This window comes from Aethalodelphis obliquidens, unplaced genomic scaffold (assembly GCF_003676395.1).
Source record: "Aethalodelphis obliquidens isolate GAN/ISIS:26980383/991018 unplaced genomic scaffold, ASM367639v1 scaffold4, whole genome shotgun sequence".
Taxonomy (NCBI): Eukaryota; Metazoa; Chordata; class Mammalia; order Artiodactyla; family Delphinidae; genus Aethalodelphis; species Aethalodelphis obliquidens.
The window spans coordinates 7,295,701-7,309,716 of NW_020837948.1; the positions used below are offsets into that span (position 1 = coordinate 7,295,701).

The 14,016-nt window shown below is 35.9% G+C and overlaps 1 protein-coding gene across 6 annotated transcripts in view; it reads left to right on the forward strand.

Annotated features, from left to right (window-relative positions):
• The window catches only part of AFF4 (ALF transcription elongation factor 4), a 93,223-nt gene that overhangs the window by 25,978 nt on the left and 53,229 nt on the right, over window positions 1-14,016 (forward strand). For 4 of the 6 annotated variants that reach the window (XR_003430997.1, XM_027097828.1, XM_027097799.1 and 1 more), the window contains 5 exons: window positions 3,559-3,650; window positions 4,120-4,246; window positions 6,386-7,180; window positions 9,204-9,248; window positions 13,349-13,435. Coding sequence is in view for 5 of the 6 variants with exons in the window: in XM_027097828.1 (XP_026953629.1) it covers window positions 4,124-4,246; window positions 6,386-7,180; window positions 9,204-9,248; window positions 13,349-13,435 (1,050 nt within the window). In the remaining variant the exon portion in view is untranslated. Of the gene's footprint in view, window positions 1-3,558; window positions 3,651-4,100; window positions 4,247-6,385; window positions 7,181-9,203; window positions 9,249-13,348; window positions 13,436-14,016 lie in introns of all 6 variants that reach the window. The other 2 variants (XM_027097819.1, XM_027097809.1) reach the window with 2 other exon arrangements.

The window sequence follows — 14,016 nt, forward strand, 5'->3', positions numbered from 1 at the left end:
TACGTACATGAGCAATTAAACTATGACAAAGGAGACAAGAATATACAATGAGGGAAATATAGCCTCTTCAGTAAATGGTGTTGGGAAACTGGACAGCTATATGCAAAAGAGTCAAACTGGACTACTCTCTAACACCATGTACAAAAATAAATTCAAAATGAATTAAAGACTTAAATGTAAGACCTGAAACCATAAAACTCCTAGAAGAAAACATAGTATGCTCTTTGACATTGGTCTCAGTGATATTTTTTGATATATTCCTTCAGGCAAGGGAAACAAAAGCAAAAATAAACAAATGGGACTGTGTCAAACTAGAAAGCTTTTGCACAGTGAAGGAAATGATCAACAAAATGAAAAGGCCGCCTACTGAGTGGGAGAAGATATTTCCAAATGCTCTGTCAGATAAGTGGTTAATATTCAAAATGTAAAAGAACTCATACAGCTCAACATAAAAAACACAAACAGCCCAATTGAAAAATGGCCAGAGGATCTGTAGACATTTTTCCAAGGAAAACATTATAGATGGCCAAGAGGCACAGGAGAGATACTCAGCATGGTTAATCATCAGGGAAATGCACATCAAAACCACAATGAGATGTCACCTCACACACAATAGCCTTTATCAAAAGAAAACAAATAAAAAGTGTTGGGGAGGATGTAGAGGAAAGAGAACCCTTGTGCACTGTTGGTGGCAATGTAAATTGGTGCAGCCACTAAGGAAAACAAGATGGAGATTCCTCAAAAAATTAAAAATAGAACTGCCATATGATCCAGCAATTCCACTTCTGGGTATTTACCTGAAGAAAACAAAAACACTTGAGATATGTGCACCCTTATGTTCATTGCAGCATTATTTACAATAGCCAAGATATGGAAGCAACTGAAGTTCCCATCAGTAGATGAATGGATAAAGAAGATGTGATCTATAAATATTTATAATGGAAAATTACTCAGCCATAACAAAGAATGAAATTGTGCAATTTGCAACAATATGGATGGACCTAGAAGGTATTATGTTAAGTGAAATAAATTAGAGAAAGACAAATACTGTATGATTTCACTTATATGTGGAATCTTAAAAAACAAACAAACAACAAAGCAGAAACAGAGTTTTAGATACAGAGAACAAACAGGTGGTTGCCAGAGGGAAGGGATTGGGGGGGAAGGAAAGAAACAGGTGAGGGAGATTAAGAGGTACAAACTCCAGCTGCAAAGTAAATGAGTCAAGGGTTTGAAATATACAGTGTGGAGAATATGGTCATAACTATGTAATATCTTTGTATGGTGACATATCTTAGCTAGATTCATTGTGGTGATCAGTTTCAAATGTTATAGAAATATCAAATCACTATGTTGTGTTACAGGAACTAACATAGTGTTGGAGGTCAATTATACTTCAAAAACAAACTCAGAAAAAGAGATCTGACTTGTGGTTACCAGAGATGGGGGGTGTTGGGGTCAGGGTCTGGGTAATCGGATGAAGGCAGTCAAAAGGTACACACTTCCAGTTATAAATAAGTACTAGGGAGGTACTGTACAACATGATTAATAAAATTAACAGTGCTGTATGTTTTATATGAAAGTTGAGAGTAAATCATTAGTTATCACAAGAAAAATAATTTTTTTCTATTTCTTTAATTCTGTATCTATATGAGATGATGGATGTTCACTCAACTTACTGTTATGATCACTTCATGATATATATCAAATCATTATACTGTACACCTTAAACTTGTACAGTGCTGTATATTAATTATACCTCAGTAAAACTGGAAGAAAAAATTTGTCATTAATATATCAACTTAAAATAAGTACTGGATGGGTACTTAAACAATGTACCTTAAGTAATTAAAAATTTTAGATGAAGAACCTCCTTTCTACTTGCTAATTTTCTTTTAAAAATTTTTTTATCTAGTAGTCACATATTGTTGTGATACAGCAATTTGTTATTTTTTACTGAATCCTGTTTCAGTACAGTTGCAGATGTCCTGAGGAATATCGTTTTGCCTCTACAAACAGAGATATACTTCAAATTGAGTCATACTTAAATTTCATAATAATTTTAGGGCAGCTCAAGTGGAATTACTGGAATTACTGCTTTGGGGAAAACTTTATTTTAGGCAGAGATACTGATGTTGAAAGACACAGGAGAAAAGAATAGAACTGACATATTAGATGTGAAAATAAGTCAAATCAGAAAAAAATTAGAGAATAAGAGCTACAACTAGAATATTAGTTTTTATAAGCTTATATAGTTCTATATAAGTTATTGTTCTATAAGCTTATAGTTCTATAAGCTTATAGAACTTAATATTAGTTCTTATAATCATTTAATTTCATTATGAGCTTCTTGGCAGCCTTGTTTAAAAGAGGAAGTATTCAGTGTGATGACTTATTGTTTAAGAAAAGGTTTTTTATTATTGAATTATAGGAGGAATTTTGTTGTGGGAATCATCCGTTTTTGAAGTAAATGTTCACGTTTTTCTTGCATGATTATTTTAGTGCTGTTGAATACATAAAATTAAATCATAGTTTAAATAAGGCATTTCTGTTGTTTTCTGATCTTTCAAGAACTAAATTTAGGGAAACATAAGGAAATCGGTCGTTAACATAGACCCTAACAGATACAGATAAGTTTGTATGTTGCAGCACCATAGCCCTAGAGGTCTATTTGAAACCTGACTGTTGGTGATATACAGTTATTAGTTGGTTCAAGTGTGCTGGAGGATAATAAATGTTCTTTGTTTTTATTTTTGAGTACCAAAGTGTAGATGTTTTATGGTATTTATTAAAGAAAGAATCAAATACTTTTTGTGGTTCTGATGGGAGACCAAAGCAAGCACACACTATTTCCATAACCTCAAAATAGTTTATATTCTTTTATAAATTTATTAGAAAATTGTGCATGTAAGAAAGAACTTGAATACATATTTGGACACTTAGAACATTTTTTTAAACACTAAATTGCTTTATTTGCATGATATTAAACTGTGCAAATCAGGATGTTTTATCTTTGAATGTTTATTTGTACTTATAAAAGTCCTCAAGAATATATTGGTTTTGCTGTCCATTCTCATTTTATGATTATAGTTTCCCCCAGTCTTGATTGACTTTAATTTTCTGATTTGATTTGATTTATGAATCATAAGGCTGGAAATACTCCACAGTATAACCTGTTTTTTCCCTTTGGCCGCCAACAGGACTTTCAAAACAAAACAAAACATAACCAGGACAGATGATTAAATCTATCTCCTGGGAAGAGTGTGTTGACAACATTTTTCATTATCTATTTAACCAAAATTCCTGCTGCTATAAATAAAATATTTTCTTTGGTTTGTTCTTAGTGACAACAGTATGACAACATACTGTCATGATTATAGAAATGACACCCTCATTTACCCTTTCTCCCAAAAGACTTTTTCTTTTTCCATACAATTTCGACTACTGTTACTAACCCAAGTTAATTTTAGATTCTATTGCTGAAAGCCTCAGTTTTGCCATTTATTGAGGTGCTAATTGAAATATTAATGTATTTAGAGCAGAAATGTCGTTTTTTAGGGTATCTAGAGCAACAGCAAAGCTGAGGTCAAACTGCCATAAGGATGGACACCAAGGAAGCTGTGTTTGGGACAAAAAGAAATCAAGATAAGGTAGATGCAAAGTAGAGAAAAGCACTGGACCCTGGGGGGAGAGGGTGGTAGGTGGGAGTGGGTTGTATGCCTCTAATGGCAAAGAATAGCTAGATTTCTGAAGAGGAAACCACAGAAGGCTTATAGGAAATATTAAGAATTATGGGTTTAAGTACTACTTTCCCTTTGAATATAGAAGTTTTAGTTGACTTTTAGCTAGCAGAACATTTAAAAGTTCATAAGGTTAAGTATTTCAGTGGGGTGGATCCTAATATTCTGGGCTAATGTTTCCTGTCTGGGTAGTTGTGGAAGACACTGTTGGTTTAGTTGATAAAACCGTTGCCAAAACCCAACTTCAGTGCTAATGCCTGTTATTACTTGAAAGTTGAAAGGGAATCTCCGATTGAAGCGTTAAAGTGACAAAATGAGTACAGAACATTTAATTTTTCCTTTTCTTCCTGTGATGTAAAGGTTGTGTTTCTCTTCATAGCAACATGAACCGTGAAGACCGGAATGTGCTGCGTATGAAAGAACGGGAAAGGCGGAATCAAGAAATTCAGCAGGGGGACGACGCCTTCCCACCTAGCTCTCCTCTCTTTGCTGAGCCATACAAAGTTGTAAGTTGTCTGTTGAATGTTTTTTCCCCTGTAACATAACATTTTTTGCTTTTAAAATTTTTAAACTTGAGTTTTTATATTAGAAAGAGTTATTATGTTACACCTTTTAACAGTTTTTCCTTTTCTCATAATAGAATATACTTTTTTGATGTAAACTTTTCATTGCAGTATAACATACTATAGAAAAGTACACAAAGTAAGTGTTACAAGTGAAAGAATTTTCACCACATGAGCATCCTCACATAATTAGTACACAAATCAAGAACTACAGCATCACTAGTACCCTAACGTCATCCTCACAACCCCCCATCCCTACCCCCATTGCTACCCTATACTCTTGAAATATGGTCTGGAGTAGCTCAAACATTCATATCTGTATTACTGGCTCTACCACTAACCCTGAGCAGGCATTTCACCTTTCTGAGCCTTGAATTAAATTAAAAGTTTGTGAATCACTATGCATTGTCTGCTGTTTCCTTGGCTGTTTGGGTATAACATCAAAGACAAATATTTCATAGATTCTTTTGTTTCTCCCTATTTCTTGCCATTTGCTTACTTAGTTTACTAAGTTTCAGTGATTATTAGTAAGTTTGAATAAATGTGTCTTCAGCATCAATCTGATTCTTTTTCTGTTATTATATACTAAATTCTGATTTTCTATATGTTTAATGCTTAATTAACAATATCAAATTTAGATTAAAGCATGTTATCAAACGTTCAATAAATTGAACTAATTGCTTTTTTTTTTTTTTTTAACTATCATGGTACTTGATTTGGGATTACATAAAACACTGAATCTGATGACTGTTGTAGCTGTAGTGGCCACAAATGTCTCTCTAATGTTTGATTTGGCTTTGGATTTCATTGGAAGTATTATTATAATTTAAAGGCTTGTATTGTGTATAATAGTTGTAATACTATGTATTGCAGCACTAGTGACCATTGTTGGCTTTATAGTATGAGATTGAGAGTGGGTTAGACTTTTTTCTGATGAAATATGAATGTAACGACATATCCTGGGTTTACCCTTATAACATTTGGTGTTTGTAGAAACCATTTGGGAGCTTTATAAAAACCATTTATTCAGAGCTTATAAGGATTGTCCAGTGAAGGCCAGTTATACTAACATCATTTATGAGTGTAACACAAAACTTTGGGATAAAAGACATTTTGGAAAAAAACAGGAGTTTGGTCCAGATTCTTTGAATCATACTACAATTTATTTTGTAATTACATTGTAATGAATTGGATTTGATTTCTGATCTTGATGTTGTCAATAAATTGCTGTAGATTTACCTTTCAGACTGATTTTCAAATAATCTAAAGTCATTACTGATTCCTGCCAACCTCAAAATAAATAGTGGTGGTTCAGGCTTTTCTGTTTGTTTCAAAGTCTTGATTTCCCTTTTAATGTAATCAGTCAACTTTTTTCTTTCATGTATATGAATACAAAAGAGTCCTAAAGCTTGTAGACATCTTAGACCTTACTATTCAAGAATAATTCTTGAAACTTAAAGTATGTATTATTGACTTCAAAAGTTGGAGCATTTGATGGTCAGAATTAATAGTCAAGATTTAAAACTTTATTACTGGATTTTCCATGCTTAATTTGTTGTTGATTTTTATTAACTTCTTGAGTCACAGTAACAGAAGGAATTCTAAAAAGTCATTTGCATATAACTTGTTTAACTAAGTTTTTATTTCTGCCTCTAACTATAACATTGAATTATAAGGAATATGATGTTTTCCTAGACTGCCAAAATGTGCGTATTGGCTAATCTGTGACTTGGAACTTAATTACATAAAGGCATAATTTTCCTGCTTTTCAAAAGATTTTACTACTGTTCCAATATATTTATTGGTGAATTTGGATTTTTAAAAAATCTCCTGTAGTCTATTGTGTATATTTCTCAGTGTCCTCTAGGACATTTGTGTTTCAACATGAAGGTTTTTCACTTTCAGTTCATTTTTTTATCATAAAAATATATACATTTGGAGTTTGTTTTGAGATTTTAACCTTAAGATATGAGATGAGACTTCCTTTTGAAAAGTTCCATTCCATTTGAAGTTTGTAAAGTTAGTTTAGAAGCATCTTTTATTTCTAGTTTTGCTAATTTTATTTTACAATTGTTTTTGTAGACTAGCAAAGAAGATAAGCTGTCAAGTCGTATTCAGAGTATGCTTGGAAACTACGATGAAATGAAGGATTTCATAGGAGACAGATCTATACCAAAGCTTGTTGCAATACCCAAGCCTACAGTACCGCCGACAGCAGATGAAAAATCTAACCCAAATTTCTTTGAACAGAGACATGGGAGCTCTCATCAGAGTAGCAAATGGACTCCAGTAGGACCTGCACCCAGCACTTCTCAGTCTCAGAAACGGTCCTCAGGTTTACAGAGTGGACACAGTAGCCAGCGGGCCAGTGCAGGTGCCAGCAGTGGCGCTAATAGCAGTGGCCAGAGGCATGACCGTGACTCATACAGCAGTGGTGGGAGCAGTAGCCGGAAAAAAGGCCAGCATGGATCAGAACACTCCAAATCACGCTCTTCCAGCCCTGGAAAACCCCAGGCTGTTTCTTCATTAAGCTCCAGTCATTCCAGGTCTCATGGGAATGATCACCATAGCAAGGAACATCAACGTTCCAAATCACCTCGGGACCCTGATGCAAACTGGGATTCTCCTTCCCGAGTACCTTTTTCAAGTGGGCAGCACTCAAATCAGTCTTTCCCGCCTTCATTGATGTCAAAGTCCAGTTCAATGTTACAGAAACCCACTGCCTATGTGCGGCCTATGGATGGACAGGAATCCATGGAACCAAAACTGTCCTCTGAACACTACAGCAGCCAATCTCATGGCAACAGTATGACTGAACTAAAGCCCAGCAGCAAAGCTCATCTCACCAAGCTGAAAATACCTTCCCAACCATTGGATGTAAGTCACACATTTAGAGCTTTTTAACATTGTAACTATATGAAGCAATTCACCCTGAAATTATGTTTGAACTTGAACTGTCTCTTTGTCTTAATAGTAAGCAATGTAAAAGTTTAAGGAAAGACTTGTGATTGACTCCCAAGTGAATCTGTAGAGCTCTTAGCTGCCCCTCTTGAGCAGTAGAGAAAATGTCATTCATTGTTCTCAAATATTAAAATGACAAGTCAGTTACAGAATTAAAACATGGTCTATCAATACCTTAGATTACCTCGTTTTGATTTTATGGAACAATACATCTTGTGTTCTTTTGTTTTAAAAAAAATTACTTCTCTTCTCATTGTGATGCTCATCAATGAGATGTGGGCATGGTTCGTTGCAGTGAATGTTGGATCTTTTTTGGGTACATGAAGATGGTAATGTTTTATGGTTTGGAGGCCATGATCCTTTTCTCTGGTTACACTTAAAGGTTTGAGGCAGCTGCTCCAGGCATAGTGGTGGTTTGAAATTTACAGTAGTTATAACTATGTACCAAAACATGGTATTCAGAATAACCAAAGAAGTGAGTATTCGTTGTGAAATAGCTGAAATTTTATCTTTTAATCTAGTTTTTGCAATAAAAAATATTTTAAGTAATATCAGTAGCTGAAAATCATAGCTTAAAACGGTGGGGGAAGGGATCAGGAATAGGTAAAATGCTGTCTTAAGGACATTTAAAAATCTTTCTTGTGGCCTTGGGAAACTCATTGTTTGTAGCATTTGTCATATAATTACTCCTCTCAAGAGAACAGTAAAGTGGTAACTTGTTCTTTCTTCAAATAATATAACATGATCCTTAGAGTTAGACTTCACTGTAGCTCTCCAGTTCCTGTTTGTACTTCAGAATAAAATTAACTTTCGAGATTTAAGAAATACTATGTAAAATGTCCAGCATGTTCCAGACAACTAATCTTTCAATAATATTGGTTTTATTCTGTTTGTTATTTATGTGAAATGATGATCTCAGTACCATGGTATATTTTGTATATAAACCAGCTTTTAAATTTTTGACAAATTGTTCACCTGAAAAAAGTACATTTTAAAAATTATTTCTAATCCAAGTGTAAGAAAGATAAGATTCCTTTTTTGGCTGCGTTGGGTCTTTGTTGCTGTGAGGGCTACTCTTCGTTGCGGTGCACGGGCTTCTCATCGTGGTGGCTTCTCTTGTTTTGGAGCGTGGGCTCTAGGCGTGTAGCCTCAGTAGTTGTGGCACACGGGCTCTAGAGCGCAGGCCCAATAGTTGTGGCGCAGGGGCTTAGTTGCGCTGCGGTATGTGGGATCTTCCCGGACCAGGGCTCGAACCCATGTCCCCTGCATTGGCAGGCAGACTCTTAACCACTGCGCCACCAGGGAAGTCCTTAAATTTTTTTTTAAGGAATCTTATCTTGGGACTTTCCTGGTGGCGCAGTGGTTAAGAATCCGTCTGCCAATGCAGGGGACACGGGTCGAGCCCTGGTCTTGGGAAGATCCCACATGACGCGGAGCAAGTAAGCTCGTGCACCACAACTATTGAGCCTGCACTCTAGAGCCCGTATGCCACAACTACTGAGCCCACCTGCCCCAACTACTGAAGCCTGCGTGCCTCAAGCCCATGCTCTGCAACAAGAGAAGCCACAACAATGAGAAGCCTGCGCACCTCAGTGAAGAGCAGCCCCCACTCGCCGCAACTAGAGAAAGCCTGTGCGCAGCAACGAAGACCCAATGCAGCCAAAGATAAATTAATTAATTAAAAAATTTTTTAAAAATATAAAGTTCTTCCAGTCATGTACAGCTTGGTGATTAAAATTTTTTTAGTGCTTGAAAATTTGTATTTAAGAAAATTAGTCCAAAGATTCTAATTAGTGTTCTGACTTAGAGTAGTGCGATACTAAATATGCCTTTAATTTTAATCTCATTTCTAATAATGTTAAAGCTGTGCAACAAATGATGAAAATCTAATAAGAAATGACTCCATATCTAACGTGTGTTTCTTTTCCTCTTTCTTTAGGCATCTGCTTCTGGTGATGTGAGCTGTGTGGATGAAATTCTTAAAGTAAGTTTTTTAAAAAATAGTTTTAGTCTCTTTAATTATGATGCTTTGCTACCTCTTACCCTCCTTCCCTTTGTATTTCACAAAGTGTCTGAAACTGCAGCAGATTGCTTACATGTATAACCTGATTATGGCCGTCAAAAATAATTGACTCTGTTCTACTTATATTCATACTTAAGTTCTAAATCACTTGGTTTGTTTACTATTTGCCCTCAAAAAGCTGGGGTTTTTTGGTTTGTTTTTTTGTTTTGTAAGTAAAAACAAACTCTAGTCTTAACAGCTTGCTTTGAAAAGAGGAAGAAACCAAATATAAACTGTACCTTCTCAGGTTTATTGGTTAATAATTTGAAGTACTAAAAATCTCAGTAGTTATCAGTCAAACCATTGTGTTGAAAATAGCTTGCTTTGTAGTTCATCTGTATATACTGGTCAAATCCTACGATGAAAGATCTTCTCTGAATACTACACATTTTGAGTGTTTAATGGAATATGTTTAAACTTGACACATGACCAAAGAGTACATTCTTCTGTTGGGAAAAGAAAACTTTGTCCTTTGGAAGAAGAGAAAGTCCAGTGAACTGAGTGACAGTGACTGCTTTTGGCTCAATAGACAAAAAGCATCAGTCACATATTAATTGTATTTTTTGTGTACACTCTTGAATTTTTGTGTCTGTACTTGTATTTCACTATGGATACTTTTGAAAGACTACTTGTAATGGCTGCTTCCACTTCATTTTCTCCTTCCTTCCTTTAGCTTGCTAAAATCTCTTTTACTTCTACCATTCTGCTGAACTTGTTTCTCCAAGGTCATTATCTTCCATGTCATCAGAGGCTTCATTTGAGTTCTTTCTGCTGTTTTGAAGAATTTTTATTTTTTTCTTCAGAAAACATCATTCTTTCTTCCTTGACTGTTGTCGTGCTTCTCTGTTCTTATTTTCCGCACACCTTTCTTGTCTCACATTCTCTGCGCTTTGGGAACACTTGTGTCTTCTCTTATCTCTTAAATATGAGTGCATTGTCTAGCCTCTCCTCTTTTCTTTCTCCTCTTTGATGTGATTTTCCTCCATCCTTTGGGATTTATCTGTTAGACAGCTATTCAGTCTTTCCTGCTTTGGCCTCCTTTGGGTTTTGGTTTGTGTCTCTTAATTGCTTCTTAGCTGGGTCTCCATTTGGATTTCTCCCTGCTTCTTCAGACTCAACATGTCTAAAGCCATATTTATCAGAGTTAACTTCTGTTAGTAGTATCTCCATTCTCCCTTGCTTATAAGTGTAGAATCCTAGTTATTTTCCACTTCTTTCTCTCATGTTCTATTTAATCACAAAAACTTCATGTAGACTTTGAAAATTCCTTGAAAATATTCATTCCTTCATTTCCATTTCTGCCACTTTGAGCTTCAGTAATTGTAATATACAGTCCTCACTCTGCCTGTCTCCAGAGTTTTCCTGCTCATCTGTCTTCTGTATTGCTGCCAGATTCTTTGCTTTAATCCTTTGTCTTCATAAAATGATATCCTTCTTAGAAGTTTTCAGTGGCTCTCTAAGGACCCTAGAAAGAATAGTGTGCAAATTTAACATTTTAAATGTTAGGCTGTCCACAGGCCAGTTTCACCCTCTCGCACTATTGATTGACCACTTTGCCAAACTGGTTTCCCTAAGCCGTACACTTTCTTGCTCTTTCATCTTTGTAAAGTAAACTTTCATGGAATGTGTTTCTCCTTCCTCTTCAGTTATACATAGATTCTGTTTTTTCTTAGAATCCCACTGAAATCCTTATTCCCCCTGTATCAGGCCATCAGACTACAGTGATAACTCATATTGCATTCATTTTTCAGTTGCCATGTACATAAAAAGTTTAAGGGAGCATATATCTTTACTCCTAAATCCTCAAAAATGCATGGCACTTTAATACCTGGAAGAAATCTTAGATTTTCTTATATTTAATTATATCTTTGATGTTACTGACCATTTATTCTACATTTTATGTATATGCAGGACTTGGCACGTGGCCTTGGGTATAATAGGTGCTCAGTCATTTGATGGTAGGGAGTTAAATAGATTTTCTATTGAGAGTATTTTGGTATTTGAGGTGTAAAATGCCAACATTGAAAACCTGGGGCATATGAGTTTCTGTTTCTTTTCCCTTCCCTATGTACAGTGTGCAAGGAAGTTCAGGTCTACATTCCCTTCGCGTTTTCTTTTTTTCTCTTCTTTTTTTTTGGCTGTGTTGGGTCTTTGTTGCCGTACGTGGGCTTTCTCTAGTTGTGGCGAGCAGGGGCTACTCTTCATTGTGGTGCGTGGGCTGCTCATTGTGGTGGCTTCTCTTGTTGCGGAGCACAGGCTCTAGGTGCTCAGGCTTCAGTAGTTGCAGCACACAGGCCCTAGAGTGCATGGGCTCTAGAACGCAGGCTCAGTAGTTGTGGCGCACGAGCTTAGTTGTTCCATGGCATGTGGGATCTTCCCAGACCAGGGATCAAACCCGTGTCCCCTGCATTGGCAGGCGGATTCTTAACCACTGTGCCACCAGGGAAGTCCCCCTTTGTGTTTTCTTGATATTTGTAGTCATATTGTCTCTGGGAACCCCATCACGAACTTAAAGGAAAAAAAGTTTTTCTAATCTAAAAGTAATACACGTTTATTGTAAAAAATGATGTATTAATTCAAAGCTTACTAATTGAGTACCTACTGTGTGTCAAGCACTAGGGACATAGTGGTGATAATAGTGATAGTGTTGCATCCTTTGAGCTGACATTCTCGAGCAGGATGTAGGAAATAATCAATTATATACAATTACTTCAGAAAGTGAAATGCTATTAAAAAATAAAGCCTTGTAAGAGGATAAAGAGCAAGTTTAGTGCAGGTGGCTGTTTCAGAAGATTCAAGTGGTAGAAGCTGCATCAAGTGCCCTTGTCTCTTCCTCCTTCAGTCATTCTGTTGTCCAGAGGTAGCCACTGTTAACTGTCTTCCAGAGATTTTTTCATCGATAAGCATTTACGAGGATATACACTATGATGTGTATTTGCCACTTAATAGTAACTGTGGATATCATTTTATTTCAGTAAGTAGCTTTCTCATTTTTCTGTCTGCTTGGTGTTCCATTGTATGAATGTCTGGTAATCTAATCCTTTATTGTTGGATATTTAGGTTGTTTTCATTTTTTAAAAGTGTGAACCCCTTGAATATGTATCTTTACATAACTGTGTGGGTATAGCTATAGGGTAAATTCCTAGAAGTTATATCACCTTTAATTTATTGTATTTTCTCAGACTACTTGATGGCTTACTTTGAACTAAATGCCAGAGATAAAACACTCCCTCCTTATTCTGATACCTCTCTCTTTCCTGCTTCTCTAACATATACATTGTGATTATATCCAAACCTCTACTTGGACATACTTGGCATATGATTAGACAGAAGGCATTGAATAAAATCAGACCTATGGCCTTTCTTGTCTGTTTTCCTCCTTGTGTGCTTTTGATAGCTCTCTTCTTATTTCCTCCACCTGACCAAAATATCCTTTCAGTGAATGGGCTCTGTAGCCAGACTACCTAGGATCAAATTTTGCGTCCATTACTTACTAAGTGTGTGACCTGGAGTAAATAACTTAATCTCTGTGCTTCAGTTTTGTCCTACATAGAGTCAGGATAATAACGGTATCTACTTCATAATGTCATTATGATGACCAGTTGAGTTACAAACATGTAAAATAACAGTATCTGGCCCATTAAAGGTACGCAGTAAATGCTGGCTGCTTTTCTTACTGTTAATCCCTTCCTCCCACTCCCACAGCAAGCTCTTCCTCAGTAGCATTTTACTAGCCTTGTGTTTGATTACAGGCTGATTTCTATAACTGTTCACAGGTCTTACCATCTTAACTCTAAGCTCCTTGAAGCTAGAGAGTGTAAACTGTTTATCTTCCTATTACCTACCCCATAACATACATAGTGCCTTGCACACACTGTGCTTAATTAATATTGATTGATTAAATATGTATACTTTTGGAGGAGCAATCACGAAACCAGCATTTATAATACAAATCTGGTTTTTAGCTGTGTAATTTTTATCCTTGACCTGCTTGAAAACAAACTGTAATAATTACATTTCAGGAGATGACGCATTCATGGCCTCCCCCTCTAACGGCTATTCATACACCATGCAAAACCGAACCTTCCAAATTTCCTTTTCCAACTAAGGTAAGTAAATGAAGTGTGTCTATATACTGTAAGAAAACTCTAAATGGCTTGACTAAAATCATGTGAATTCAGAATTATCTTGCCATTCTCATTCTAGTGGGAGATAGATAATAAATAAGTGAATAAATAGGTAAGTTTGGATAGTGATATTACTATGAAGAAAATAAAACTAGAACATAGAATCGAGATTAACTTGGATTGAGAGATACTTGGAAAATCTTTGAAGGCAACATGGGAAAGAGACTTAGAAGCTATCAATGTTTGTTGCAAACTATTATGATATGCTAGGCCACAGATGATAAGGACTTCCCAAACTGTTTGTATGAGGAACTCCTTTCCAGAAGACACAACAACCGTACTTACGTCATATGGTAAAGGTTCCTCAGACAACAGTTCCAAGCTCATCTAAAATCAGCAGATTTGGTTTTTTTACATTAATTTATACTTATACAAATAATGCAAAGATATATTCTCCTTGTGAAAGTTTGGGTAGGACCCCTAATAATAGTCTTCCCTATATTCTGTCTCCTACATCTCACCAGAGCTACTTCATACATACGTTTACAAGTCTTTTCATATAC